This window comes from Enhydra lutris, unplaced genomic scaffold, assembly GCF_002288905.1.
Source record: "Enhydra lutris kenyoni isolate GAN:26980312 unplaced genomic scaffold, ASM228890v2 scaffoldscaffold29, whole genome shotgun sequence".
Lineage (NCBI taxonomy): Eukaryota > Metazoa > Chordata > Mammalia > Carnivora > Mustelidae > Enhydra > Enhydra lutris.
The window spans coordinates 13,645,373-13,673,053 of NW_019154113.1; the positions used below are offsets into that span (position 1 = coordinate 13,645,373).

Here is a 27,681-nt window from a genome sequence, read left to right on the forward strand (position 1 = left end):
CGTAGATCTGTTTTTCAGTCACCCCTGCTCTAGCTTAGTCTTGTGAGTCTGTCTGCACGGCCTCTCGGTACCCCATACTGGTGTGGGGACACAGGGGTCTTGTAGCTGATATGCGGTGAGAGTGTGGATCGTTTGCTCCCAGGGACTTGAGAGTGCAGAGGGCACTCCTTCAGGGAGAACAGGTACTCTCTCATGCCAGGTGCCTTTTTAATCTGAATTTCAAGTAGTTTTGAGGTGAGTGAGGCTTCTGTGTTCCCATCTATCTAGTATTTTGGGTAGTTTGACTTAACATTAAAAAAACTATTGAAGCTTTGTGAGCAGTTTAAAGCTTATTTACTTTTGTCTTGGGAGTGAAGCAAGAAGTTGACGTCGAACGCTTTGTTGAAAGGATTTAAACTGTCCCATAACCCCCTCTTCTGCCCTCAGTTAAAAGAAGGTCCCAGATACCACTTAATATCTTGGGCACAGAGTCTTCTAGCAAGATACTGGTTCTCACATCTTCAGAGGAAATCCCTGATCTTGAGAAAGGAAACATAGTCTTAGAATTCCTTTTTTTTCCCCCCTGTAGAAGAAGTCCACACTGTTAGTAATGCAGGCTGACAGGGCACACGGTCTCAGTGGGAACTGCGCAGCTCCGCTGTGGCTCATTATAGTGCGAAAGGAGCCACCGACTACGTGTAAACAAGTGAGCCTGGCTGGTTTCAAGAAGACTTTATGTACGGACACTGAAATTCAAATGTCATGTCATGGGGCGCCTGGGTGGCTCAGTGGGTTAAAGCCTCTGCCTTCTGCTCAGGTCATGATCCCAGGGTGCTGGGATCGAGCCCTGCATGGGCTCTCTGCTCAGCAGGGAGCCTGCTTCCTCCTTTCTCTCTCTCTGCCTGCTTGTGATCTCTGTCAAATAAATAAATAAAATCTTTAAAAAAAAATGTCATGTTATTTTCACAGGTTAAAAGATATTTTTCTTCTGATTTTTTTTTTTTCCCAACCACTTTAGAAGTGTAAAAACCTTTCTTAGCTTTGAGCCATACGAAAACAGGCTGAGAGCTGGATTGCCCCCATGGATCAGTTTGCCAACCTGTGCTCTGAAGGATGAAACTTTAGAGCTTTCTTTCACACACTTTTTCCCCTCCTCAGGTTTTAATGGTATTTCAATGCCTTGAGAAATTTATTCTTCTCATGTGCTGCAGACATTTTAGCTGGTTGTGGTTTATCATGACAAAGGGTATTAAATATTTTGCCAGCCTAAGCTTTTCAAAATGTTTCCAAGGTAGGGACTTACACATGAGTCTCAGTTATAATTCTCAAGAGTGATTGCAACCCGTGATAATTCTGTTTTACCAACTGTGCTGTTCCTTGTGGTAGGATGCTTTGGAACTTTCCAGTTCAGCATTTGTAGGAAGTCACAGCTTATTTGTAGCTCATTCTGAATTCTTACTGTTGCATTGAACAGGTGTGGTCCCCTACCATGTACAGGGCACTGCACAAAGCACTGGGGATCAATGAAGAGATGGGCATTTGGGACTTTGGGAAATACTTTGAACTCTGTTTCCAGAATCAACGTTTTGGAGCATTGCTTAAGTTTGATGTTGTGATTTTTGGTTTTCGGTGTTGAATAAAAATATTACCTGCTGCTCTGTAATGCTGCTGGGCCTAATAAATTTTGGTCACAGGGTGGCATGGTTCTCTCAAAGGCTTCATTGTTGCCAAAATGGAAAAGAAAAAAAAAAAAAAGCTCTAAGGAAGGAGCATTCTTGCTCCTATTTAATGCTGAAGTAGCCTGGCTTTTTCTAAATTGGTTTTTCCATAGTGCATTATTCTCTTTTTCCTTTAAAAAAAAAAAATAGTGCATTATTAAGATTTAGATGTTACTAAACCTAGTGCTTTAAAATCTTTTGTTTATGGTTCCAATGTGAATTGCCTAATGTTATGATTGAGAGAGTAATAGTTAGGACTGTATTTTGTAGAATATATTTAATTTAGACACTAACCTCAAAAAAAAAAAAAAGAACGTGTAAAAACTAGAAAGAATATTTGCGAATTAACAACAGATATCCTCTTAGCAGTTGCAGAGTCACGGACAAAGGTACTGATACAAGGTTTTTATCTAATTCCAAGGATTTGATGGAGAGATAGCTAAAGAAGAGTAGGGATTCCAGATGGTCAGGAAACACATCACCGGAAAAGTGATTGTCCTGTCCTTGTAGAATAAGAATATTATCATAGACTGAGAGCTGAATGTGTTCCAAGAGTGTTCATGTATTAGCTGCAGGAAGAGGAGGTATTGTCTCCATTAATATAGTCAGGGACAGTGGGGTTTAGAGGATTTAAGTGAAGTCTTTGTAGGTTTGACTGGAGCCCAGGTGTATGCTCTTTGCACCCTGCCACTTCTGGGCTAGCTCATCGGAGACTCTCCCCGTTGGAGAATGGGGGGATTTGGCAGTGATTTCTAGGATATAGGACTGAGAGTTATTACTACCACTGGAACACGGCTCAAGGGCGCGTTCAGGCTATAAGGATGTAACTAACTGTTTAATATGCCTCCAACATCCTCTTGGCCTTGTTTTTGGATTCTTTTGGATTTCTTTTTTACCTGTTCATCAAGTAAATACCCAAACCAAACCTTCTTAGTTTACTCATTTGTCCAGCCACCTCCACTAAAACCCTCAGCTTTAAGGAGGACAGAGATCTTATTTTCAGATCATTTTGTATTCTCAGTGCCTACAGTACTTCCTGGCATGTAAGTGCTCAGGGTTTATATTTGTATAACATACTCGAATGGGACCCAGTTTGGATGAGACATTTGATTTTCCCTTGAATTTGATGTTTTGTGAAGACAGACTCCCAAGGGGAACCTGACTCTCTCTTTCCTTTCCTAGGGCGATTGTGTGGTTACTGTGTTGCTGGCTGAAGAGGACAAAGTTGAGGATGATGTAGTTTTTTACTTGGTATTTTCGGGTTCCACCCTCCATCACTGCACAAGTACTCGGAAGGTCAGCGCTGATACGCTGGAGACCATTGCTCCTGGTAAGTGTTGGGCAGAGTCTTCACTGGCCTTTCCTGGCTCATGCACACTTCTATTCTGTGTCCATTAATGTGGAGTGAGAAGAATGAATCAGGGCGATAGAATTCTTGTCAAATCTTTATGTTAATAATGCATTAGAATAAAGCGTTCTCTTTATATTTGCTTGTTCCACAAAAATCCGAGCCTCACTAGAAATTAGCGAAATAAAATGGTGTCGTAAGTTTAAAAGTAAAAAATCAGGATCAGCAAAAATATTAATAAAAATCAGGATCAGCAAAAATATTAATTTATGAGAACGTTGAGATTTGGGGAGAACTAAAACAGGTGGAAGATACACGTTCTACTGTGGTTCCCATGGTGTGACTGCAGATTTGAATTCTGAATATCATAGTGGCAAAAGTAAAGGTAAAACACAGTTAATGAGTACTTAATCACTGTTGTAATTATAGGTTTAACAATTAAAAGGGGAAGATAGGTAGTTATTAAAAATGCTTTACAGAAGTCAGGAAATCATTGCTACTTCCATGAGAAACGGCTCATAAGATAATGGCTGTCCCTTGCCTGTCTGTCCCAGCACCTGAAGGTGTATTGATTTGTGTTTGGAAGTGAGCTGCTTTCCTTCATTGACCTGGCTTCGAAGTTAACAGTTGACCAGTTTTCATCAGGATACAATACAAAGTAGGGCGCACTTGGGGGGAGCGCCTAAAAAGTGCTGAGTTAACTGTTTTCCTTTAGAGAGTGCAGTGGATTTACTTCTTACTAAACCATTTCCTTTTACCAGTGTTTTTACAGAACACTGATTCCACTATGTTGAAATAGACCGTGTGAAAAATTATTAGTTTATGAAGCACTTTTAATATCTAGTCTTGCTGGTATTGGTTCAGATTGCTGTGCCATTTGATATAAATGAACTTCATGTCGGATACCCACCAGCTCCTGGAAATTTTTCTGCAGTCAAGGACTGGGATTTAACAATTAGTTGAAAGCTGTATTTATCCTCCTGCTTGGCAAAAATGACATTGAAAAATATAGGATTTAAAGATTTTTGACAATTCCTATGAACATCTTCCCCCCACCCTTTCTCCCCCACCCCCCCAACAAAGTTTTAGAGATTGGAAATTCACCTGGAGTTTAGGATAGATACTGATTTCTTTCTAAAGCGTATTAAGTATCCTCCTTTGTAACTTAAAACGCCAATCATCTCGTTTCCTGTGATGTTTATCATGTCAGAAAGGCTTATCTGGAACTTGAGGCCTGCCCTGGAGCAGGTGCCATCCAGTATCACCCTTGCAAAACCTCTGTCCTGTGTGGGTGATGGTGAGAGACAGCTCCACAGGGGGTCAAGTCAGCCGTGCCTGGACTGGACTCTTACCGGGAAAGGAATGGTGGTAATTTTTATAAACTTACTCCTTCCTGAGTTAGAAACAGGTCAGGAGTTAAAGTTAGGGGGTGGTGCGTTAGGGTGTGTTCATGACTGCGTGTGCGCATGTGTAAGAAAGCACGGAGGTGGATGTGGAGGGCGCACGGAGTGCTGAGGGAGAGGACAGCTGTGGCAAGGGTGTTGCCCTGTGCCCTGGTTGCAGTCCTCAGTCACGAGGACATCTGCCCAGCAGCTCTGGTCCCTTTGCTGGCAAGGCCTTGCGATGAGGATGGGTGGCAGGCAGTTCCTTTTCTTGGCTTCACAAGCCCTCTGTACCTGTGTAACAGCCTGGGGCTCTGAGTTTGTTCCAGACCCTCTCTGAGCTCCAGCCTCCTTTTCCGAACTCTAGTTCCCATCTCTTCCCTTGCCTTTGGTTCCAAACCTTTCTGTGGGTCTCTGCACCCCTCCTTCCCAGTCACACCCATCTCTGGGTGTCCTTCTGTACTTACTCCGAGGACCCTTACCCTGCTGACCCCAGCGAACCAGAATGGATATGGTACTGTGCTTCTTTCTGCTAACTTGGAAGTTAGCTGGAAGTTAGCAGAAAGTTAGCAGAAGCATCCCTGACACACTTGGGTGGGGCCTGGAGTCCTAGTACCTGCCTTCTCCATTTTCCGCTAATCAACTACCCCCCTTTAAATTATGATCTCTCGCACCTCCTGTGTCCTCTGTCATGCTTGCAGGGCCCAACAACCTGTCCCCTTTTCACCCCACTTAGCCTGCATAGACTGCTCCTCCTTCGTGTTCATTTGGGCTGGTGGTAGGAGTGCTCGATCGCAGCAGAGGTGACAGAGGCTTGGAGTCCCTGCACAACCGTCCTGTACAAGCAGGCCAGACGGAATGTAGAGCCAAACTGTCACATGTGAACCTTTGATATGGATGCAGAGCAGTGGCAAGGTCCTCGCTGGTGAGGTAGGAGCTCTGTGAACTGTTCAAGCGGAAGGGATCCTGAGTACTCCCTGTTGCTCTGGTCACCGTGTGTGAGATCTTTCCACTGACGTGTCTTGTTAAGCTGCCGCATCTGCTGTAGTCATGAGTGGAGGTGTAGGGATAGGGGCGTTGAGGACATTGAGTTGATTTTGAATTTCTTGTTGATATCATGGAGTTAAATATTTTAGTCTAGAATTAAACTGCCTTAATCTGTTTTTAGGGACGTCTTAGACTTGTTGCTTCCCTTCCTTCCGCTCTTCACTGAGCTGTCTCCTTCTCGTGCCTTCCTGTCCACCTTGTAAAAAAACACAACAGCCTTCAAAGGGTGCCTGGGCGGCTCATTTGGTTAAGCATTGCCTCTTGATCTCAGGGTCATGAGTTCAAGCCCCCCATTGGTCTCCATGTTGGGTGTGGAGCCTACTTTAAAAAAAAAAAATACACAGTGGCCTCCTGTCTGTATTCCTTCTTGCCCTTCTCTGATTTATTTTTCTGCACTGCACTTACAAACTTCTAACACATTATATCTTCTGTTGATCTTATTTGTTTTCTACGTGCCTCTACTAAAGTCACCTTCATGAGGGCATAGACTTCTGTTTTGTTGGTGTGTGCTAAGAAGGCTGTCCTACGAATCCCTACCAGTTGATGGAAGAGCGTTTCTACTTTATCTGAATTCACCCCGGTTCTTGGAAGCCGTTCTTCTTGAAAGGCTGTGCACACACGGGTGTGTGCCTGTACACACACATGCCATTTCTTTTGAGAAAAATGCAAAAGGAGTTTGCTCTGGCTTCTTGAGTTGAATTCTTCCTTGCGGGTGGGAGCCCGTGTTCTCTTTCCAGAGCTACCTATGATGATTTGCGTCAGTTAGCTGCATTGATAACCTTGGATTTCCTGTCTGCTGTGGGCAGTGTCAGATTAGTCAAGATTCTCCATTGAAAGTCTGAGCTTGCTTGGTGCATCCCAGTCCCGGATAAGTCTGTTTGCAGCAGCTGCTGCTGGAGGCAACGTCATTGCACCCTTTCTGCTCACGTGTGGGATGAGCTCTGCCAGTCCTAGTCATTTGGGTTGACTCTGGAAAGAAAAAGAGCTTTGTGTCTTGTTCTTGGTTTTAATGTCATGTTTCATCCACATTGCTGGCTCTGATTTTTCTTTGAGTTCTCTGCATGTTTCACTGTCAGTGTTTTGTAACATTTTAGTTTTTACTAAAACCAGATGATTGATTGACCTTCAAAAGGCAACTACTTCTTGATGTTAGTCTGTAACCTTTTATTATTAGGGGGTGGAAGAGAGAAAGGAACATTTCTAAATTGTGTCCTTTAAATGTTTTAACTTCGGATATGAAGATTATTTTTTTCTATTTTCTCCCTTTCTTGCTTAATGAGATGTTTTTAATGAATTGTGTGTGTCTAATTATAAATTGTAAAGGCTTTTTTTTTATAAATAATCTTCTTGCCTTACCACCATCAAAAAGCTGTAGACATGATATCATTCCCCCTTTTAATAAAGTAAGGCCAATAAAAGCATCTTAGGGGGCAGTTAGGTGGAGACTTTGGTTTCTACTTTATTTGCTTTTGAATTGTTTGGGTGCTTTACAAAGTAATTTTTAATAAAAAACATTTTGAAGACGAAAACAATGTCCTCTCTTCTGAAAATAAAGCTGTCGGGTTCTGATTAACACGAGACACAGACAGACAAGCTATGTAATAAAATGTTACGTTCAAGACACCGATGCATTTTCTGGTTAAGAATGTAATTTGCTCTGAAATACTGCCTAAACTGCATATCCATCTCCAAAGACGAAAGGTATGGCCTTTGTAGTAGAGGAAAATACCTCCATTCTTTTCTCTTTGTATGAAACGAATCTGACTGCAAATCTCATCTTAACTAAACAGTGAGTTTCCTTTAGAGATAAAGCTGAGATTTTTCTTCAAAAGACTTGTGTGGGACTGGTAAGTAATGTAAAGAAGTCTGAGTATCCTTGGAAGATAATTCTTGAGGGATATGGAGTACTGCCTTATTATGTTCATTTTTATTAGCTAAATGTGAATTTAGACCCAGCAAACAATGATTTCAGAATGGAAATGAGACAGGATGTTCAGTGGACGCCGCACACTATTTTTATGCAAGGCTTTAGTGCAGGTTCTCTCTTTTCCCAGCATGTGTTACTTAAGAATATACAGCACAGGTTCTTGTTGGACAGGAAAACTACAAACATACATTGACCTAAAATTTGACCCAGCTCTTATGTTTTTCTTTTCTCACTCATCAGAGGGAAGGTACTATATATAGTAGATTTGTCATTTAAAAAAGAAAAAAACTTAATTGCTGTGATCAGAATTCCTCTCGGGCTTATTAAAAATCAGTGCTCACAGCCCAGGTCCCAGTAAGTAGCTCTACAGGTAGATCACGATGTATCACTCACTTCTTGTGAACCCAGACCTGTCTCTAGTAGCTGATGTCCAAGGTTGCCAGATTGAATTACACATTCGAAAAGAAGTTGTAGACTTTACACTGGCGTAATTGCAGAGTGCTGGACCCACCTCTGTGGCAAAGGAATCGTTACTTTTGTGTTGGACACTTTCTAACAGTCTTCCCTATTCTAAAACACTCCTGCTGTAAGGCTATCCCTAGACAGGTAGGATTATAGATTTTAAAAAATCTTCAGTTACTGTCCCAGTGCTAGTCAGTGTATATAGTTGCTATGCTGGAAAAACAAACTGGGGACTAGTTGAAGGGGAAAACCTTCTGCTGTGTACTGTCCCAGCTGTCATGCTTATGTGGACGTTGTGTACTTGGAGCTGAGGGTCTAAGCCAGGACTCTGAGCCACACACATTGTATGGAGGCAGTGGTCCTGCCAGAGGAGTGAAAATTGGCTCGTGGGGGGCAGAAAATCTTTCTCTCTCTCTGTAAGCAGAGACACATGTACAAATAGGGGCTAAATCTATAGCACCAAAGTTTCATTAGATGGGGGGATGAATATAGAAAAATGTCTACAAAGACTCCTTGGGGGGATGACAGTGAGTAAAATACTGAGGAACACTGCCTTACAGTAATAGGCTGAAGTATGGCAGACCGTGTTCTGTATTAACTAGCCCTTTTCCCACAAAAAATATACATGATGAAATTCCTGTGCCTACTGTTTTTTTGTCCCATTCTGCTTAAATACTTTTACACAGAGACATTTTACACACATACGAAATTTGCACATCCGCCACCAGACCACCCAAAATGAGCAGTAGGTGCTTTCTGCACCTGCACATGATCCTGAAGACTGGACATTTCCTTGAACCCTGTATCGCCACTTCTCAGGTACTCGGATGCCAGACTGAAAGACTAAAAGACAGTGTTTCTGTGTTTTCCACCGTTGACTCCTTACCACAGCCTTTCTCTTAGAACAGGAGTGGGGCTGCCTGGGTGGCATCATTGGTGGAGCGTCCAGCACAGGTCATGATCTTGGGATGGTAGGATCAAGCCCTGTGAGGCTCTGAGCTCAGCGGAGAATCTCAGCTTGAGATTCTCTCTCTGCCCCTTACCCCTACGCTCTCCCTCTTCCCCTCCCTCACCATGCTCTCTCTCTATCTCTCTCTCTCTCTCACGCATGCACACACACACACACACACTCTCTCTCTCTCTCTCTCTAATGAATAAATCTTTAAAAAAAAAAAAAAGGAAAGAAAAGACCATGCTCTGAGTGGGGCTGGGCTGAGCTGGGCTGGTCCAGCAAGCACTTGCAGCGTTCCTCTTTGGATAGTTGGTCAGACAAAGTCCCAATTGTTTCATTCTCAAAAGAGAAGGCCCGGATGGGATGTGTGCCACTTTTAGCTTAATAGGAAATGAAGTAATTCTTGGGTCATGCTTCAGCGCACTTGTTTATCTGTAGCAATATTTCGTTTCCATGGGTACGGGGCTTCATACGGTGATAAGGAGCCTACAGAAACGCTCTCCAGCCGCATGAGCACACACACCTCCTGACCCGCCAGCTTAAAAAAGGTTGGAATTCAGTGCTTTTAAGAGGAGCATTAGCAGTTACTTGACATTGTTGCTTCTCAGCTAGGTGGTGGTTCTTCTTCTTCTTCTTCTTTGAAGATTTTATTTATTTATTTGACAGAGAGAGAGCACAAGCCAGGGACAGTGGGAGGGAGAGGGAGAAGCAGGCTCCCTGCTGAGCAGGGAGCCCAACACAGGCTCCATCCCTGGGCCCCAGGATCAGGCAGACGCTTAATGACTGAGCCACCCAGGCGCCCCTCCGCTAGGTGCTTTTTATTGTGTTCTTGTTTATTCTGGGTCCCCCCTCCCCCCTTTATCTTTTCAGTAGTGCCAAAGGCAACTTTTAGCTCCGGAGCTTTACTGGGTCCTGTGGCAGAAGCTCTTTGTAGAGTATTGGGAATCTCTTTTCCTTGAGTGACCTAAACAGGAACATTTTAGATTTTTTTCATTTTCGTTTAGTTTTAGAGAGGGAGAGGCGGGAAGGTCAGAGGGAGAGAGAATCATCACAGGTTCCACGCTCAGCGCAGAGTGGGATGCAGGGCTCCATCTCACAGCCCCAAGATCATGGCCTGAGCCCAGATCAGGAGTTGAACGTGTAACTGACTGAGCCACCCAGGCGCCCCTCCACAGAACATTTTAATAGCTAAATAATAATGATGATGATAACTACCAGTCTTTGGTGCCTCTCAGGCCCGGTGCTTTGTGCATGGCCATCCCTCGTGGTTTCTCACCGTCGGGACGGCGGGTGGCCTTGGGCTTCAGGGCGGAGGGACTTGTTCAGGGTGACCTCCCCTGGGCGCAGCGGACGGTGAAGACTCCAGCCGGTGTTGTCTGACTCCTCCGCTCGTTGCCAGCAAACCTCAAGACCCCTCAGTCGGTCAGGGAAAGATCTCCCGCACTCCGGTAGTTACTGTGGATTTCTGATGTAGAAGGAATAACGGGGCCTGGTCGTGAGGCACTGAGACGGCAGGTTAAAAGATGGAATTGTTGGGGCGCCTGGGTGGCTCAGTGGGTTAAAGCCTCTGCCTTCGGCTCAGGTCATGATCTCAGGGTCCTGAGATCGAGCCCCGCGTCGGGCTCTCTGCTCAACAGGGAGCCTGCTTCCCCCTCTCTCTCTGCCTGCCTCTCTGTGTACTTGTGATCTCGCTCTGTCAAATAAATAAATAAAATCTTTAAAAAAAAAAATGGAATTGGTGACGCTTAGGCTTATTCTTTCACTGATTTCTCTGTCTTCTTCCCTTCTTTAGATCCTCTGGAGCTGCTTCCCTCCGAAGAGGCTCAGTAAAGTTTTCAGACCTTCCTTTTCTAAAAAGACTTGGGATTCTTATCTTCCTTCTTTGTTAGCAGGAGGTTGAGTGGAAGGAGAAGCACCGTGCCCCTGGCCGAGACCTGCTGCTCCTCTCTCTGCTGCAGTTTTTGTGTAAAGAGAGGTTGACTATGGCGATGATAGCAACTCGGATGTGGTTTCTGTGTCTTTTTGGTATAGATGTGGGCATCCTTAACACCCTGCGTTTTGTGTGTGATGGCCCCTGGAGAGAGTCCTGTCTCTAGGGCGAGTTTATGGCAACAAGACGTTTTATGCAGCGGGTTTTATTATTGGGTCCGTTTTACATAGCTTTGTTTTTTAACATGTTGGGTTTTTCCCCCCTAAATGCTTTATCTGAAAGGTCATAGGAATTAAAAAATAGTCTTGAGACCCAGTCGAGCATAATAGAAAACCCCAGTGTGAGAGAATAGTGCCTGCAGGCTTGGGTGCTGGTTTCCAGACGCCGGGGGCAAGTGCTGTGGTTGAGGGCGGCAGTCGCTCTCCCGATGTACTCTCAGTTTTTAATATTAAAGGCCGGTCCAGGACACCTTCAGCCCCCCACTCCTCTTTTACTCCTCAGTGTTTCTTTTGAAAAAGGAGCCTAAAATCATACCAAACACGTTCCAGATTGATGGCACATTTTACTTGGGTTGATCATAGTCTGTCCTTCAGATTGTGAGTTCATGTCCGTAGGGAAGAACATGGGGCTGACAGTCGGATCACTGCTCCTGGGTTGCTGCTTCCTGGCCTTTCCTGACATTCGCCCTCCTCTGATACGTAGTTTTATTTTACACAGAAATGTATACACAGACGAGCTGACAGTAGTTCACCCAACCACCGCCACCGTCCACATCTGCCTGCTCACCGATTACTTCTGCTGACGCAGCAGGAAGAGCCAGGCACGCGTAGGCTGCCGATAAACACACGTGCGTGTGTGTGAACCACCTTCTCTGTCTGTCCCCTCTGTCTGTCTGCACCCTTTCCTAGCCGGATAGAGTTCTGTGCAGACGCTTCTACACTTGGCAGTTTTGAATAAGATGGTGTTGCTTCACAGTGGCTTTTCTGCGCTCAGTGCACCGTGTGTGTGTGTGCGCGCGTGTGTGTGTGTGTGTGTGAGAGAGAGAGAGAGAGAAAGATATGAAATTGAAGATCTGGAATATGGGATGAACTCTGTCTATATAGAAGGAGCTCTTAGAGGGAGGGTGATGGTATTTAGGTGTTTATAGGGTGATGGATGCCATTAGTGGCATTAGGACTCCCTTTCTGGTTCAAGCGTTTGGGTTTTTCACCTTTGCACAGGCTTGAGGCTTGTAATGCTGTGCTGTGTCAGTTAGATTCATGAACCGTTCTTACTTTAAAGTAATTCTTCCAACTGAAATACCTATTGTTACACTTGTCTGTCTGATTTCATAGGCAATGAATTGAGGCTAGGTGATGTTGTTTTGGTGATATTATTAAAGAATTTGAGAAGACTCTTCTAATTCTGCTCTTCATGTGTAAGACCTGGAGACTGCCTAGATTTTTTTTTTTAAGATTTTATTTATTTATTTGACAGAGAGAGATCACAAGTAGCCACAGAGGCAGGCAGAGAGAGAGAGGGAAGCAGGCTCCCTGCTGAGCAGAGAGCCCAATGCGGGACTCGATCCCAGGACCCTGAGATCATGACCTGAGCCGAAGGCAGCAGGTTAACCCACTGAGCCACCCAGGCGCCCGAGACTGTCTAGATTTAACAGAGAGGTGTTCTCATTTACCTCGGGCCACGTAGCTGAGAAGTAAAGGAAATTGGTTTGGACCCAGGTCTCTGCTGTCACTAAGCATCCAGGTGTAACCAAGTTAATATCCTCCCAAAAGTGTCATTTCCATCCCTTGAAGTTACCTTCTGCTTCCATGTTTGGGCTCTTCAAACTGTTCTCTGTTCTTGGAATCTTGTTAACGTTCTCTCCCTGTCCAACTTCTGCCTACTGACGCCCACAGGCTTTGACCTCTGGAGGAATGCTGGGGCTCGTAGGGGCTGCTCCCTCATGCAGTGAATGAGGAAGTCAAGGCCCGCAGAAGCAGAGGTGATCTGGGGTCGCACAGCCTCACAGAGTTTCCAGCCAGGGTTTGAGCATGGTGTGTTTATTGCTTCCCTGTCGATTCTTCCACGGTCCCCTTGTTTCCTCTTCAAGTCTTCTTGTACCCATAAATCTTGAGAGAAGGGGCAGCCTCTAGAGCAAGGAAGCGGGCTCAAGTTCTGATTCTGCCACCCAGGAGCTGCATCACTGTGGGCAAATGACTTAGTACTTCTGTGCGTTGGTCTCTGCATCTGGTGAATGGTATAATAATAGGGTCTGCCGCATAGAGTTGCTATGAGGAGTACATGAACGGCTACTTGGAAAGCACAGAGAGTAGAGCCAGCACACCGCACGTTATGGAGTGTGTGTGTGTTAGGTGAGGTAGGTGCCGTGCATCTGCGTCCTGAGGGCTGCAGAGCTGGGAGCAGGGCGACTGCAGAAAACTACTTCTTAGCAGCCACCTGCTTTGTGACATCTTCCTGCTCATACTCACGGGAAATGTCCTGCGTCTCTCCCACCAGTTGCACTGTGTGTTTCTTCTAGAGCCCATCCCACTCTGACTTTTTCGAAGTTCTCTGCAAATTGCTTGATTCCCCCTTACAGACTGTAAACCTCCGGAGGGCTGAAACGGAGGGCTGAGTCTCTCACGCTTGTAATCCCAGTGCCCTGGGCTTGGTGCCTGTCTAGCTGTTGGATGTTATAAAACAGTTGGTTTTTTTTTTTTAACCTTAAAAAAAAAAGATTTTATATATTTGAGAGAGAGTGAGAGAGCGCATGCACAAGCAGAGGGTGGGGAGTGCAGAGGGAGAGAGAGAGATGCGGGGCTCCATCCCAGGGCCCTGGGATCATAACTTGAGCCAAAGGCAGATGCTTAACTGACTGAGCCACCCAGGTGCCCCATTGTGGAGCAATTTAAAAGAAATACTTTTGCCGGAAGAATCTCCAAACCTACTACCTGAATCTGTTGACTTGTTTCTAATTGACATTGTTGTTTTATACAATTAGGCTGGCTTCCCTTCAAAGGAAAATCAGACATTTTTTCCCCCTAATTTCATTTCATATGTTAAATGTATAAATTCAGCACATGCATTGAGTTGAAGTACATACGTGGGCGTCAGGCACGTGTGGGCACAGACACGCACCAGGCAGGGATGCTCCCTCTTCTACAGCCTTCATAGAAAGAATTCAACTCGGAAGGCAGGACGTGTACGTGGTGGAGTGACGTGTTCATGTGGAAGCAGATCTCAGTGGTTAGTGAACCTGTTCTTGTTGCTCAGTCGTCGTACTGGCCTGCTGTTCGAGTATTAGGCTCCTTGCAGGCAGGGACAGAACTCTTGCATCATGATACACTAGGCCATGACCTTAGGCATCAGACTTGAATTTAAATAATGGATTCAGCTTCTTATAATACCTTTGTGACCTTACTTCTCGAAGTCTCAGTTTTGTCATCTGCAACGTGAGGATAGTACATACCTCATAAATCTCTTGTACAGAGAAAATGACATGTCGGGTGCCTGATACGTGGTAGTCACTTGGTCAGTAAATACTTGTAACCACCCTAAGGTTACACAACAGTGAGAGATTTGTCACCAGGGTAAAGGGCTTAAAGAGGCCCCTGGAGAATCGTATGCGGAAAATCAATTTACTTATTATTCTCATTGTTCACATGGGAAAAACAATTACAGTTTTCTCTTTCAAAGGCAGTAGAAGGCTTCGTCTGTTCTGTCCACGTCTGAAGCCTCTCCTGGCCTGTGGCCACAGTATGGAAAGTGAACTCCGTGGCCCTATAGAGGGCTTCCTCGGCCTCACCCCCACCGTGGACAAGCAGTCTCTGCGCGCGAGGGGCTGCAGGGAAGCGGGGCGGGCCGGGGCCTGCGGGGAATCGGCCAGAGCACCAGGTGGCATCACTCACGCAGCAGAAAGACAGGCTCCATTTTCCTTTCTGCGTTTCTCACCAGAGAGGTTTTTTGGAAGAAGAATGATGATGTTAGGGGCGTACTTCTAGCCAGCTGAGATCAGTGTTGGGAAGTTGAGGGTCAAGAGGGTGTTCCAATGACCATATTCTGCATGTTGTACATACTTAACTCTGTGAGGCTAAAAATCCAGCAGAGTCTGATTCTCCAGGAAGGCCTTTCCCGCAGAAACGGTGTGGATGTTACTCGAGTGGAGCTGTCTGGGGTGGCACGTATGTGGCAGCTCATGAGGTCTGCCCCGTCTGTACGGTGGGCACTGATCTCCGGCATGCTTGCCCTCCCTGAACCGGGCTTCTGGCCGCAGCATTGCGTCATCCCTGTGAACCAGGCGATGTTGTTGACATCATTACATGACAGGAAAGAACATGTATCTGACAGCAGAGTGCATTTTGTAGGCCTTGAATTTCTAATAACAGTGAAATAAAATCAGGTAGTTTTGTACTTTTCAAAATGTTTCGTCATTTGATCAGTTGCGCTGTGGTGATAATAGGGCAATGCTGGGGAATCTGTAAAAATCCTCCTATATTAACCAGTCTGAGTGGCTTTCTTCCTGTTGGGTTTCCAGATCTAGCTCAGTTCAGTCGTATCAGACTTGCTAGGCCTGACAAGATCCTTGAGCTTTCATTCTTTCCTCTGTTTGAGTTGAACAGCCATAATTCAGTATGTCCTGGGATCTCAGAGACTGTTCGGTGCCAGACGTTAGCTATAGGGGATACATTTGGGGAACAGAGTTGTTTACTGGCAGTAAGGGAACTAATTCATTGTTGCAAATAATAGTTCAGAAAAAGAGCTGAAAATAAGTGTAAAGAAGTTTGGATTGCTGTCAGAGCAGAGGAAGTACTTTCTTTTAGGAAGGAGAACTTGTGTATTGTGCAAGAAGAGCAAAGAGGACCTACTAGTGTCCTCCTCCCAGCGGGAGGACTCTGAGACTGTCCTCCTCCTAGCGGGAGGACTTGGAGAGACTATCCTCCTCCCAAGTGGGAGGACTCAGGGACTGTCCTCTTCCCAGCGGGAGGACTCTGAGACTGTCCTCCTCCCAGCAGAGGACTCGGAGACTGTCCTCCTCCTAAGTGGGAGGACTCAGACTGTCCTCCTCCCAGCAAGAGGACTCTGAGACTGCTCTTCCGGCAGGAGGACTCAAACACTGTTTTCTTTGCTCTCTGTGTCTTGTTTAGGTCACGACTGCTGTGAGACCGTGAAGGTGCTGCTCTGTGCTTCCAAGGAGGGCCTTCCCGTGTTTGTGGTGGCCGAAGAAGACTTCCAGTTCATCCAGGATGAGGCGTACGATGCAGCCCAGTTCCTCGCGACCAGTGCTGGGAATCAGCAGGCCCTGAACTTCACTCGTTTTCTTGACCGATCAGGACCCCCATCTGGGGATGTGAATTCCCTTGACGAGAAGGTCGCCCTGGCATTCAGACACCTGAAGCTGCCCGCGGAGTGGAACGTGTTGGGGACGGATCAGACTTTGCAGGGTAAGCACTTAATGACCCACAGAGAGACCGAATTTAGAATACTTTGGTTTCTCAATGCGGCTGCTTCTGTACGATCATCGTCCTCAAGCCTTTCACAGTGGCTGGGTAGATCTCGCAGTTACTGGAGTAGAGTGGCCTTGATGCCTTCTCTTCTCGGAGCTGTTAAACCTGTTCTTGCAGTGAAATGCCCCAAGCAGGGGCTTGGTGTGGCTCTGTGCGGCTGCTGTTCGCAGCAGAGGGTGGCGCACGCGGCGCTTGGCTGTGGGTCTGTAGTGCTCGCGTGTCCTCCCAAGCACAGGAAGTGACCTGTCCTTCATGAGGACAGTAACAGAGTAATTTTTGTCATCCTTTTGGTATTTCATTATCAAAGAGCTTTCATTATTGTATTCTGAAGTTTTTGAGAGGCTCCATGGAATTAGAGGAATGAAAAGATGGGGGATTGAGGTGGGAGGGGGGCACCAGAGCTGCCTGGCTTCTGCGAAACCCCACACTTCTTCAACCAGAGCAGTTTCACTCTTCACTTGTTTTATCTACTGGCTTTCCATGTGAGAGTTCACGGAAGAAAGGGTTCCACTTAAAAAAAAAAAAAGCACTGGCATAGTAACCATATGTTCCTCTTAGGGGTTTTCCTACATAATCATTTATGTAGCAGATGCGTATCTACTAGATGTCATGGTTTTATGACTGTATTTAAATGAAAGAGTATACGTTTGGGGTCTAATAAGTAACACCCTCATTCCCTCCTGAGTTCAAGTCGAATGGAAAGGTTTAGGAGTTACGCAGATGGAGGTCAGAAGGTTTGCTTTGCTACTGATGACCGCTCGTTGGGCTGCTGATGCTGCATCTGCCGGAAGGGTTTGCTCCTCTTCCTGCTTTATCCCTGAAAGAGCGCGACAGTCACGGGACTGCCCTTCGGTGGCCACCCGGCTCTGATCATCGTACTCCGTACGTAGGGAGAGCAGGCCAGAAGTCTCCCTCTCTGCCCGAGAGCAGATCCTGAGCAGGAACACCCAGAGGGGACTGGGTCAGGGGCATGCTCAGTGGCTGCTCTCACAGACTTTCTCCCATGGAAGAAGGCTACAGAGGTATTTGCCAGCTTTGGTCCTCCGAAATGCTGTGGCCGGGGCGGCAGTGGTGTCCCTCGGCATCGGGGGCTGCGGCGAGCTGCCTGCCTCAGTGAAATAAAAAGGGAAACGCGGACTCTGAGGTCCCTTCAAGGAAGGACACAGTTATCCTTTTCTCTGTCTAACTAATATAGACCAAGGAACCCCTCCACTGCTCAGAACTAAAGATCAAAGTATTTGCCATCATTGAGGACAAGAGCACCTTTTCAGAAACCTCCCGTTGAGGCTTTATGCCACAAGCCCCTCCTGTTCTGTATTGCTGTGGCAGCGGGAACTCTGGTTGCTGTGTACACATCCGTGTCAAGACGGGGTCACCTTCGTCATTTACGGGGCTTATGGTGTTTTTATGGTTTTGTTTTTGTCTTGAAAGAAGGCACAGGAGTGGGATCATTTGTTCATGTTACCACGATTAAAAAGAGCTGTGAGAAAGAGCACAGGTCTGAAACTTCGGGCCTGTCACTTCCCCTCTCTGGGCCTTAGCCTCCCTGCCTTTCATAGGGAACTGGCCAGCTTTGCCAGCTTTCTGTGGACTTGCCACGTGCTTCTTCGGTTTCTGTTGCACAAAATTGCTCAAGCGTTACTAGCAAAAGCTGAATCAAGTTTGAATAGTTAGGGAAGTGTGTTAAAGACCACAGTGAGGTACCGTTACCCACCTGTTAGAATGGGTAAAATAAAAAATACCAGGGGCTAGCAAGGCTGCAGAACAGTGCCTGCTACATTGCTAGTGGGAGTGCAGAATGATACAGGCGCCCCAGAAGACAGTTCGGCAGTTTCTTACAAGGTTAAGTGTACATTTACTATATGACCCGGCAGTTCCACATTTGGCTGTTTATTCTAGAGAAATGAAAACTTCTATTTACTCGGAAAATCTTTGCACAGATATGCCTACACCAGCGTTATTTATAATCATTCAAAACTGCGGACAACCCAGATCTCGGTCACTGGGTGAATATGTCAGCCAGTAATGATATGTCCACGCGGGGGGACACCACTCATCATGAAAAAGGGGGGTATAACATTGAAAAATAATAAAGGGGACAAATTGCTGGGGGTCCAAATGCACCAGCCTGGATGCATTTTGCTGCGTAAAGTCCATTTCCGAAGGTTACGCAGTGTGTGATTCTACTTGTGTGGTCGTCTAAAAAGGGCAAAATTATGGGAACAGAAAGATGAGCAGTTGCCCGGGACTAGGTCTGACTGCAGGGGGCTGCCACGAGGGAGCTTTTTGGCCGTTGGAACGGCTTTATGTCTTGGTGGTGGTGGTTAGAACAATCTGTGCGTGCGTTCAGACTCACAGGACTGTACGCCCCCACGAGCGAGTCTCATTGTACATAAGTTACAAATAATTAAAAGAACAACAAAAAACTGGACAAGTTAGGTGTATGTACGTTGGAAGGTGAAATGCATGCATGGACCTCGATAGACCTACCTTGAAGTCAGTAACTGGGATCAGGAGCCTGATGCCAATGCCAGATCCGCATTCTGCAGCTGAGTTGTTCCCTTCCTGGTGGGCTAGAGCCTGCGCCACTGGGTGCCTGAAAGGCAGTGTGGCACCGGTCACGAGGTGCGTGCTGCTGAGGGACGAATGTAAAGAAGCATTCTGCTCACATCAGTGAGTTGCCAAGATTGTTAAAAGAAGCAGGTACGAGGGGCGCCTGGGTGGCTCAGTGGGTTAAGCCTCTGCCTTCAGCTCAGGTCATGATCTCAGGGTCCTGGGATCAAGCCCCATCGGGCTCTCTGCTCAGCAAGGAACCTGCTCCCCCCACCCCTCACTCTGCCTGCCTCTCTGCCTGCTTGTGATCTCCTGTCTGTCAAATAAATAAATAAAGTCTTTAAAAAAAAAAAAAAAAAAAGGAAGCAGGCACGAAGCAGGCTTATCTCCTGGGGTAAAGAGGCAGGTACACAGGGCGCTCTGTTACATAACGGGACTCCTTGCTGTTGAAGGTTAGGATGTTGACAGTTGTTCCAGCCTGATATTTGCACAAAGGGGTCATACGAGATTTGTGGTTACCCCTCCCACTCTGTGTTTAGATGCAGTGCTTTTTAACTGTTTCCAGGTCAGTGACTCCTTTGAAAATAGCTTAGATCTCTCCTCAGGAAGAAGTGCATCCGGCTGCCTACCCAGAGAACACTGACCTGTCTTGGTCTCCCTGCGCAGCAGGCATGAACCTGACGCTGAGAACTCTTGGTTTCGAAATGATACTGTCATGTGGGCAGTAGGCTCTACTTGTCTATAGCCTTGCTTCGTTGCAAGAGTTTGTGCAAAGTACTTCACCTCTGGTTCCCTGTTTATCTGTCAAATGGAGGAAGACCTACTGGGAGAGTGTGGACTGGTGGATAAGCGTTTTGAATATACCTTGACCACCGTCCAGTAACCTGTTAGAGGCAGAACATCGATGAGCTCTGTAAGGGACTTAACCTGTTCTGTAGAAGGCTGCCACAGGACAGCACAGGAGGAACAGTTCCTTGAGGCAGAACGAGGCTGTTTCGCTTTTGCTTTTACTGATCTCTGAAGTTACTCTTCGCTTTAAACCACGAACGGGAGGGAGGGAGTTTGTCCGTCTAGTCCTTCCATCCGCAGTTACATAAAGAGCTTCTCTGCTGTCCTTTTGGCCTTAGTTCTGCTCTAAACATCAGCAATAAGGTTGCATCTGGGTGGAGGGTGAATGATGGCACGGGGAGATCTTCCCTGTGAGTGACCAAGTCTCACTTCCTCGGCCCTGCTGCTCAGTCCCTCCATGGCTCACGAAGGTCAAAGGTTGAAGGTTGAAGGTCTGGTGAATGGAGATGATTTTCACCTGAAAGACCCTGCAGGGGAGCGGGGGCCGGCAGGCTGCAGACTCGCTCTGAAGAAAGGGTGGAGGAGTAACATCCTGGGGGAGATCTTTGTTCTCAGTCACGGTATTATACGACTGAATGAAAAGATCTTATCATCTTTTGGGGTAGGAATCCTTCCCACAAGGAGAAATTTGGGTGGAGAGAAGGATTAGACAGGTTTAAGAAAGACTGCACCAAAACCAGCCAGGGCGGTCTCAGTTCTGTGTATCTGACGCTGGTGACTAGAACCTCAACCTAATTGTTTGGTGTTTTAGTTCCCACACCCCTTCCGTGGGACTTTTTCCTTAGCTACACTCTCTAATATTTGTATCCTTTTCCAGTTGTCATTGTTGCTAAAAAATAAAATAATAAAATATAAAAAGATCACTGGGGATTTTTTTTCTTGGCAGAGGGTTAATATCTGTTGATTTCCAGGACAAGCACTTCCTGGTCATGGCAGGACTTCAGCTCCAGAAGGTTTCGTTGCCTCTCAAACCTTGATTGTGTGGCAGGGCTACAGGTGTCCTTTTCGACAAGCCCATTGCTCACACCGGCCCACCGTTTTCCTTCCCCGTGGAGTGCGAGAATTCCTGCCTCGTGCGGGGCTGCGGGTTTATCCAAGAGGCGGTTCAGAACAGCAGAGAGAATGATGATTTGGGAGTCACATAGGTATGAATTCAGAGAGTACTGTGAGCAGGGCATTTAGGTGGATTGATGGGGAAGGAAAAACATGTAGTCTATACTACATTGCTATACTGTTCACAGAATTTAGAACATTTTGCTTCATCAGAAAATCTGACTTTGTAAAAGTATGCCGCAGCATACTTATCATGAATGTCTGCTAGGCACGTCAGCTTTCTCTGCAGGTCGGAGGGAATGGGTGTGGGAGGTGCTTCCACTATACACGTGGATAGCAAGTGAGACTTAAGGCATTTTCTGCTACCTTCTCGTGAGTGGAAGCCGGGCCTCCATAGAGATTTTTCCAATTGAGCATGGTTAAATGGGAAAGCCCGCGAGCCAACCTGTGGCCTATGAAATAAATTACAGCCTAAAGGAAACGGAGAAGTATCAAGAGTATTCAGATGGAAGACTCCCAGGTATAATTTATTCAGATGGAAGACTCCCAGGTATAATTTTCTTTAAGAAGCCAAAGAAAAATTTAGAAGAGCGTTCCCATTTGTCCTTTAAAAGCTCAAAGAAGTAAGACCTATTATGAAATTAGAAAAGGAAGCAACCAGGAGGACAGTAAGTTTAGGGACTATCTACTTAATATGCCGGAAGCTCCTCGGTCAGGTTTCAACCAGAGCATCAGAAGAGCAGGAGAAATGTGTGGTAAGACTTCTTGCACGGCATGGCTTACACGATTGTGGGGGCTGGTTAAGCGGGTCCAAGATTCGCAGTGCAGGAATAGAGGAGAAGACCAGGGGCAAGCTCAGACCCACTGAAATGAGCCAAAAGTGTCATCCTCAGTGAGTCAGGAAGGGGAGATCCGGAGCAGGCTGGAGTTCCAAGAGCACAGGCTCAGGCCAGCCTCCAGGGGAAACCTCAGCCCTGCTTTTAAAGCCTTCCAGCTGATTTAGTTAGACCTACCCAGATTATCTGGGATAATCTTCCTTATTAAATCAACTGATTAGGGGCTTTAATTACATCTGCAGAGAAGTCATCACAGTGAGGGCAAAGATGGAAAGGGAGTTGCTTGAAATGATGCAGGGACATCCAGAATCCCATAACGTAATTAAATTCAAACTGGGGACAAAGGACTCAGTTGACATCACAGGAAATGCAGTTAGTGATCTGAAGGACAAAGTTGAGTAACTCACAGAATACAGAGGGAAAAGACAAAGGATCATGAGAGGAAGAAATACAGAATATAGAGACCAGAGAACAGAAATTGGTCCTAAATTGTAGGCGTGCTGGAGTTTAAACTGAGACAAAAGAAATAAAAGCAGTAATGAAGGATAAGTTGGGTAAACATTTTTACTTACTGGAGGGAAACATGAAAAGGTTCTTTGTAAACCACATGAGCTCGCTTGCCTGATTGCTTTTTACAAAAAGAGGGTGGAGTTAATGGAGAAGTTATGGTCTCTAGACTTGACAGAAGAATTTTCAAATCTTGATGGCTCTTGTTGTGGGTAAGTTATTAACCTGTCTTTGCCTCAGCCTGAGGATGGTGAGACCTCATGGGGTTATTGTGAGTGGGAAAAGCGTTAATACAAAATACATAGCCCAGAGCAGACATCTCGCAGGTCCTGACCACACATCACACTTCTGGTCGTCTGTTAATTGCATAAAGTGGTCAACCTACAAGTGCATGTGGCACCTTCTGCTCAGGACCTTAGAATCAGATCTGGGGAGGACGCAGGTGCTGGAACCAAGGTGCCAGCTTGAGCAGGTGCATGGCTTTGTTGTTGGAACTTGTAAATACGGAGCTGACTCAGCAAATCAGGGTCGGAAGTGGTGAGGCTGTAGAGAAAACTGCTTTGAGGGGGTGTGGAGGTGTCACGTAGTGAGGCAGGAATTGACCAGTCTCTAAAAAGTCACATAGTTCCTGGTCGGAGCCTTATTAGCTTTTTGGTTTTGATAAGGACGTCAGAGTGCTTGTGACCAGCTGTAAGGCACAAGTCAGGTGGTGATATTTGATCTTCTCTGAAGGTTCTTTCTGCCCTTTTGTCTGGCCCTGCCACCTGCTCTGAGGTCTTGATTATTATGGTTTGTACCTGCCCATGCAGGTTTTCTTCTGGGGTGTTGATCTCTTTCCAGCCACGTGTCTCAGCTGAACACCCTGTGAATTCTTGAAATAGTCAGTGTGCATAGTTCTGTAGGAAAAATGTAAAATACGGAAGATCGCTTTTGCATCTAAGAATTTACCTTGGTGATAGGGAGACTAGACTGAAAGACACATGACACTGGAAAGCAGTTCGCTGTAAAATCGCTGGTTCAAAGCTGGATTCGTTTTTCACTGCTAGTCACATGAGCAGCACGGAGGATTTGAGTGTAAAGAGAAACCAGCGGGGTCCAAGAAGTCTGGGAATGCCCAGGGAAGAACTTGAGACCGGTGGTAGCCACGGAGAAGGAGAGGAGGCAGGCACCGCTCCTGGGCGTCATTCCCATTGCAGTGTCTGAGTGGCGCCCCCTGGAGGTGAGTTCCGCCCAGCCTGTGGGGCCTGGTACCGCAGCCCTGCCGTGGCTGTCGTCCCAGGTTGGGCACAGGGGATGGCCTGAGGAAGAGAGAGGTGGTTGGTGAACCTGGAACGGAATTTGAAGTCTGAGAGGAGAGAGCCGGGAAAGGAAGGGAACCTGGCTTTGAGTGTGGATCTTGTAGCCCGTCTTTATCCCCGCACTCCCCCTGCCTCTGTTCTGCGTGTGCGGTGAAGGTGCCCCACCTAGGGATGCAGCAGTGAAGCTCCGAGAGGTGAGAATGGTTCGGCCCCAGTCTCAGATGGTAAATGGCCACTTCCGAACCTGGATTTGTCTGCCTCCCGAGCCCTCCCTCATTCCACCACCTTCAGCGTGACTCGCTGTACCAAAGAGGGGCCTTCCCTGTAAGTGAAATAAGCCCAGGTGCACGTTTTTCTTACTGAACTTACTAGTATATTATCTTAAAATTGGGCTTATTATGCCTGGAGATGCATTTCTTTCTTTCATTAAACAAAACAAAAAAAAAGTAGGCAGTGCTGGCAATTTGATTTGCCCTTAATGTGGGGGAATAGAAGGACCTGTGTGTACTTAACAAGCAAAACCTGTTCTTAGTGTTTACCTAGCCAGCTCCTGTCTGGGTGTTATTTTTTCTTTAATTATACCTTTTACGATACACCCATCTAAGCCCCAACAGCTATTCCCGGTGTGTCCCCACATTGTGAGGCTGCATTCCCCCCCCCCCCGCCCGCCTTCTTGTTTAAGGAAAAGAACACATGTGTGAATTCACTCTTACAAATCCGCCCATATGAATGGATTGCACAAATGTGGTAAATCAGGATATAGAAATGTCATGGTTCTCTTCGGAGACTTTGCTTCTCAAACTGTGTTCAGCTTTGTTCCGTCTTTACGCAGGAGCTGGTCGTAGCCCGCCGCCGTCAAGCCTGTTTATGTTGCGGTTTAACTCTAGGATCTTAGGTCCTTGGAGGTGGCGGTGCTCACGTAACTTGTTTTTCTGTTTGTTTGCTTGTCGTTTTCACGTTCTCCATACTGATTTTCTCTCCCACATACAGATGGTGGTCCCCGGGAGACGCTGATGCATTTTGCCGTGCGGCTGGGGCTGCTGAGGTTGACGTGGTTCCTGTTGCAGAAGCCAGGTGGCCGAGGGGCTCTCAGCATCCACAACCAGGAAGGAGCGACACCTGTGAGCCTGGCCTTGGAGCGGGGTTATCACAAGCTGCACCGGCTTCTAACTGAGTAAGTGCTCCTTCTCGCTGTTTCCTTCCCCTCATGCCCAGCCCCACCCCCCCCACCTCCTGCTTCATAGCAGCACCGCCCACTTGGCATCTCCAAGTGAGTTTGCCAGCAACTAAAACCTCAGCTCTGTGCCTTGCCTTCTGCCGGAGGCTGGTAAGCTCGCTCCTGCTAACCACTTCATTTGTGAGACGCAAACGTAAGTCCTGTTGCCAACTTCTCTCCCTGCCTCCCTGCTTCTCGCCTCTTGATATTTCACTGAACCCTGAGACGAGGTCTCGTCTGTGGGGGCAGCATTCCCCGACCACGTATGTAGCTTATTCCGACTTGGTACAAGAGAAGATTTTTCTCTGCCATACATTTTCTCAGTTATGTCTTCAAGACTTAAGTTAATTAGAAACAAATATCTGAATGTAATCATTGCGTGCAGAAAATATGCTGAACCACTGGGTTTGGGTCTGAATGTAATTTCCGTGAATAAAATCAAGAGCCGTGGTCTCTTCGAATGAGTAGCAGAAGAAAGCCACTGAGTTGTCCTAGAGATGGGCGGTAGGGAGTCCTGCGCGTCTGCACTCTTTGGCTGGACGCTCTGACTCTTCAGAGAGTCTTTTGAAGGAAGGTTGTCAGTCAAAACATTGGAGGAGGCCTTTTCTATTTCTTGTAGAAATAGAGAAAGAAGTACATTACAACAGCCAACTGTTTTCCCTGAAATATTTATAAAAGGCAGAAACTTCAGCTGTAGTTTCTCTTGCTTAATACATAGTTTTTATTATTTTATGGTCACCACATCTTTTCAGCCACATAATCTGACCGAGAATAAACCCTGTGGGATTCACGTTCTTCGCTAATCGAGGGACCCTTGTAAGTTAAGTGGATATTCCCAAATTCCCAGTCTTTTGCTCCTGTTAGACTTAATTTAGTTGCTTTTTATTTTTTGTCATTTGTAGCTGTATGGGGGAGTGTGGGGAGTCTGGATGGGGCAAGAAGAGATTTCAGCGTGTAAGGCTACCAGTGTTACTTAAACAGGTCGGTTTTTTGGTTTGTTTCCTTCACCTGCCTAGCTGATAACTTTTCTAGTCAAGTCAGACAAAAGGTTCTTTTCAGAGGCTCTCTGATGGGTGTGTGGGATACCCTGACAGTAGGAGGGGCGCTCTTCGTCTCAGATGAGCTCCGGATACTTGAGCTCTACTGCGACAGTATTCCAGGAGTGATCGGTTCCATTCCTTCGTACTTCCCATCTGGCCGGTGATTCGATTCCTTCTGCTGTTTGCCTCAGGGCTTTCTCATAAGAAGCCTGTTCCAGAAGTTGAAACAGTTAACTCTGCATGTAACCGTGCTGCCCTTGGAGAGCATTTCCTCTAAGTGTAACCTTGTAGCTCCGGGTTTTTGCTGGGAAGCAGAGTTGGTTAAGGATTGTCATCCAAATGGGGAAATAAGAGTGATTACAACAGCTTTATTATATGCTTGGTGAGGATGTCACAAGACTGCGGCGCAGCTTTAAGGAAACCAGGGTGTTTGTTCTTGGAGAAGATTTTTTGGCTTGCTTTATAGTACGAGCTCTGTTCCATATGCGAAAGCCACTCACCTCCTTTTGAAGGGAAAGCCAACTTGAGAAATCTTCAAATGGGGGACCACAGTAGGATGTTGAAATCAGCAAATTAAAAAAATGGGAAGGAGGTGATTTTACTACATCACTCGATTTTACCATGGTGTTAATAGACTTTGCTAGAATTTCAACTGTAGGTCAGGAGAGATCATCATTAACGGATAAGGAGGAAAGTGAGATCCAGAGAGGCGGTGACAGGATCAGGGTGACAAGGTGGCCCAGCCAGAACCAGAAGCCAGATCACCTAAGGAGCTGTTCAGAGCTCCTTCCGCTTCTAGGATTCTGAGCAGGGGACACCGAGAACAGACTGCATGGGCTCCACGGCCTTTACAGTCCTAGGCAGAAGTTTACACACGTGTTTCTGAGCGAGGAGTTTGTCTGGTGAAACTCACAGGGTGGTTTATGAAAAGCTGAGAGTTGTTCCGTGTGTGACGCCGTCTAATGCTTCACTAAGATCTTTAGACTCGAGTGTCCTACCTCTCCCCTTGTTTAAATTAAATTTCTCCTTAGAGGCCCATTTCATTTTATTCTGTCTTTTCCGTTAATATGAAATTGAGGTAGGGTTACATACATTTTTGCCCTTAGAAGATAACTATTTGCTTGCCAGTCTTCATTGAAAATTCAAGTTTGTCAGTCCTTTTATATGTCTCCCAAAGTAAATTTGTTGTTTTCATTCCTTGCTGCTTACCGTGGGGTTTTTTTGTTGTTGTTGTTGTTGTTGTTGCTTTTAGTTTTTTTTTAATTTTTGGAGGGAGGGGAAGAAGACAGTGCTGTTAGGGTCCAAGTTTTGTTTGTGTTTGTGTCTAAGGCGTGTTAGATAATTCATTTTGATAAATGGAGTCACTTCTGTGTGAAAATCAATTCTGCTGTCCTTGGAAGTAGAAAGATAATCTAAATATGACCCGCGCCTTTTGAGAACTCTTGAATTGATACTAAATCCTAGCAGATAGCAGTAATTGTTAAGATGTTTTTGACAGCTTCCCTTTTCTGTAATCTGTTATTGTTAACTTCCACTGAGTTCCGTGACAGGAAAGGAGAAATTTTTTTGACTCACTGCTCATATTTTGATCTTGCATTATCAATATGGTTGTATTTGTGATCGGAAAATTCACCTTAAACAAAATGTCCCAGTCTTGCCTGAGAAGAAATCTTACCCAGAATGCTTAGGCCTCCCCTTGCTTTTAGGTAGATGCACAGTTGTCTCCCCCATTTTGAAAAGAAGTTAGTTGAATATCCCCTGCCTGAGGTCCCCTAATTAGTGATGGGTAGAAGAGGGAGGGAACCCAAGTCTTGAGGCTCTTGGTTGGGCTAAGGCTAGGAGGTGACATTAGATGGGTGTTGTGTTGGAGTCTCCAGAAGGACATTGTGAGAGCCGGGTGCTCTGAGACATCCCACACACAACACACAAGCAGTCTGGGGACCTGGATCACTCCTTTGGGCGAGGGAAAGAGCTGAGACCAAGAGGCAGTTCCAGGTAGTGGCTGATAGCTACGTGTGCAGACTTCGGAGTCAAACCGGAGTTTGTGGTTTGACTCTGCCATTTGTAGCCACGTTACTGTGGACACTTCACAGGACTCGAC

At 46.2% G+C, this 27,681-nt stretch overlaps 1 protein-coding gene across 5 annotated transcripts in view; it reads left to right on the forward strand.

Annotated features, from left to right (window-relative positions):
- LOC111152612 (A-kinase anchoring protein 13) overlaps positions 1–27,681 on the forward strand; it is a 320,098-nt gene that overhangs the window by 113,486 nt on the left and 178,931 nt on the right. For all 5 annotated transcript variants that reach the window (XM_022511140.1, XM_022511139.1, XM_022511141.1 and 2 more), the window contains exons 3-5: positions 2,880–3,027; positions 15,869–16,165; positions 24,315–24,498. In XM_022511140.1, the coding sequence (XP_022366848.1) occupies positions 2,880–3,027; positions 15,869–16,165; positions 24,315–24,498 (629 nt within the window). The remainder of the gene's footprint in view (positions 1–2,879; positions 3,028–15,868; positions 16,166–24,314; positions 24,499–27,681) is intronic.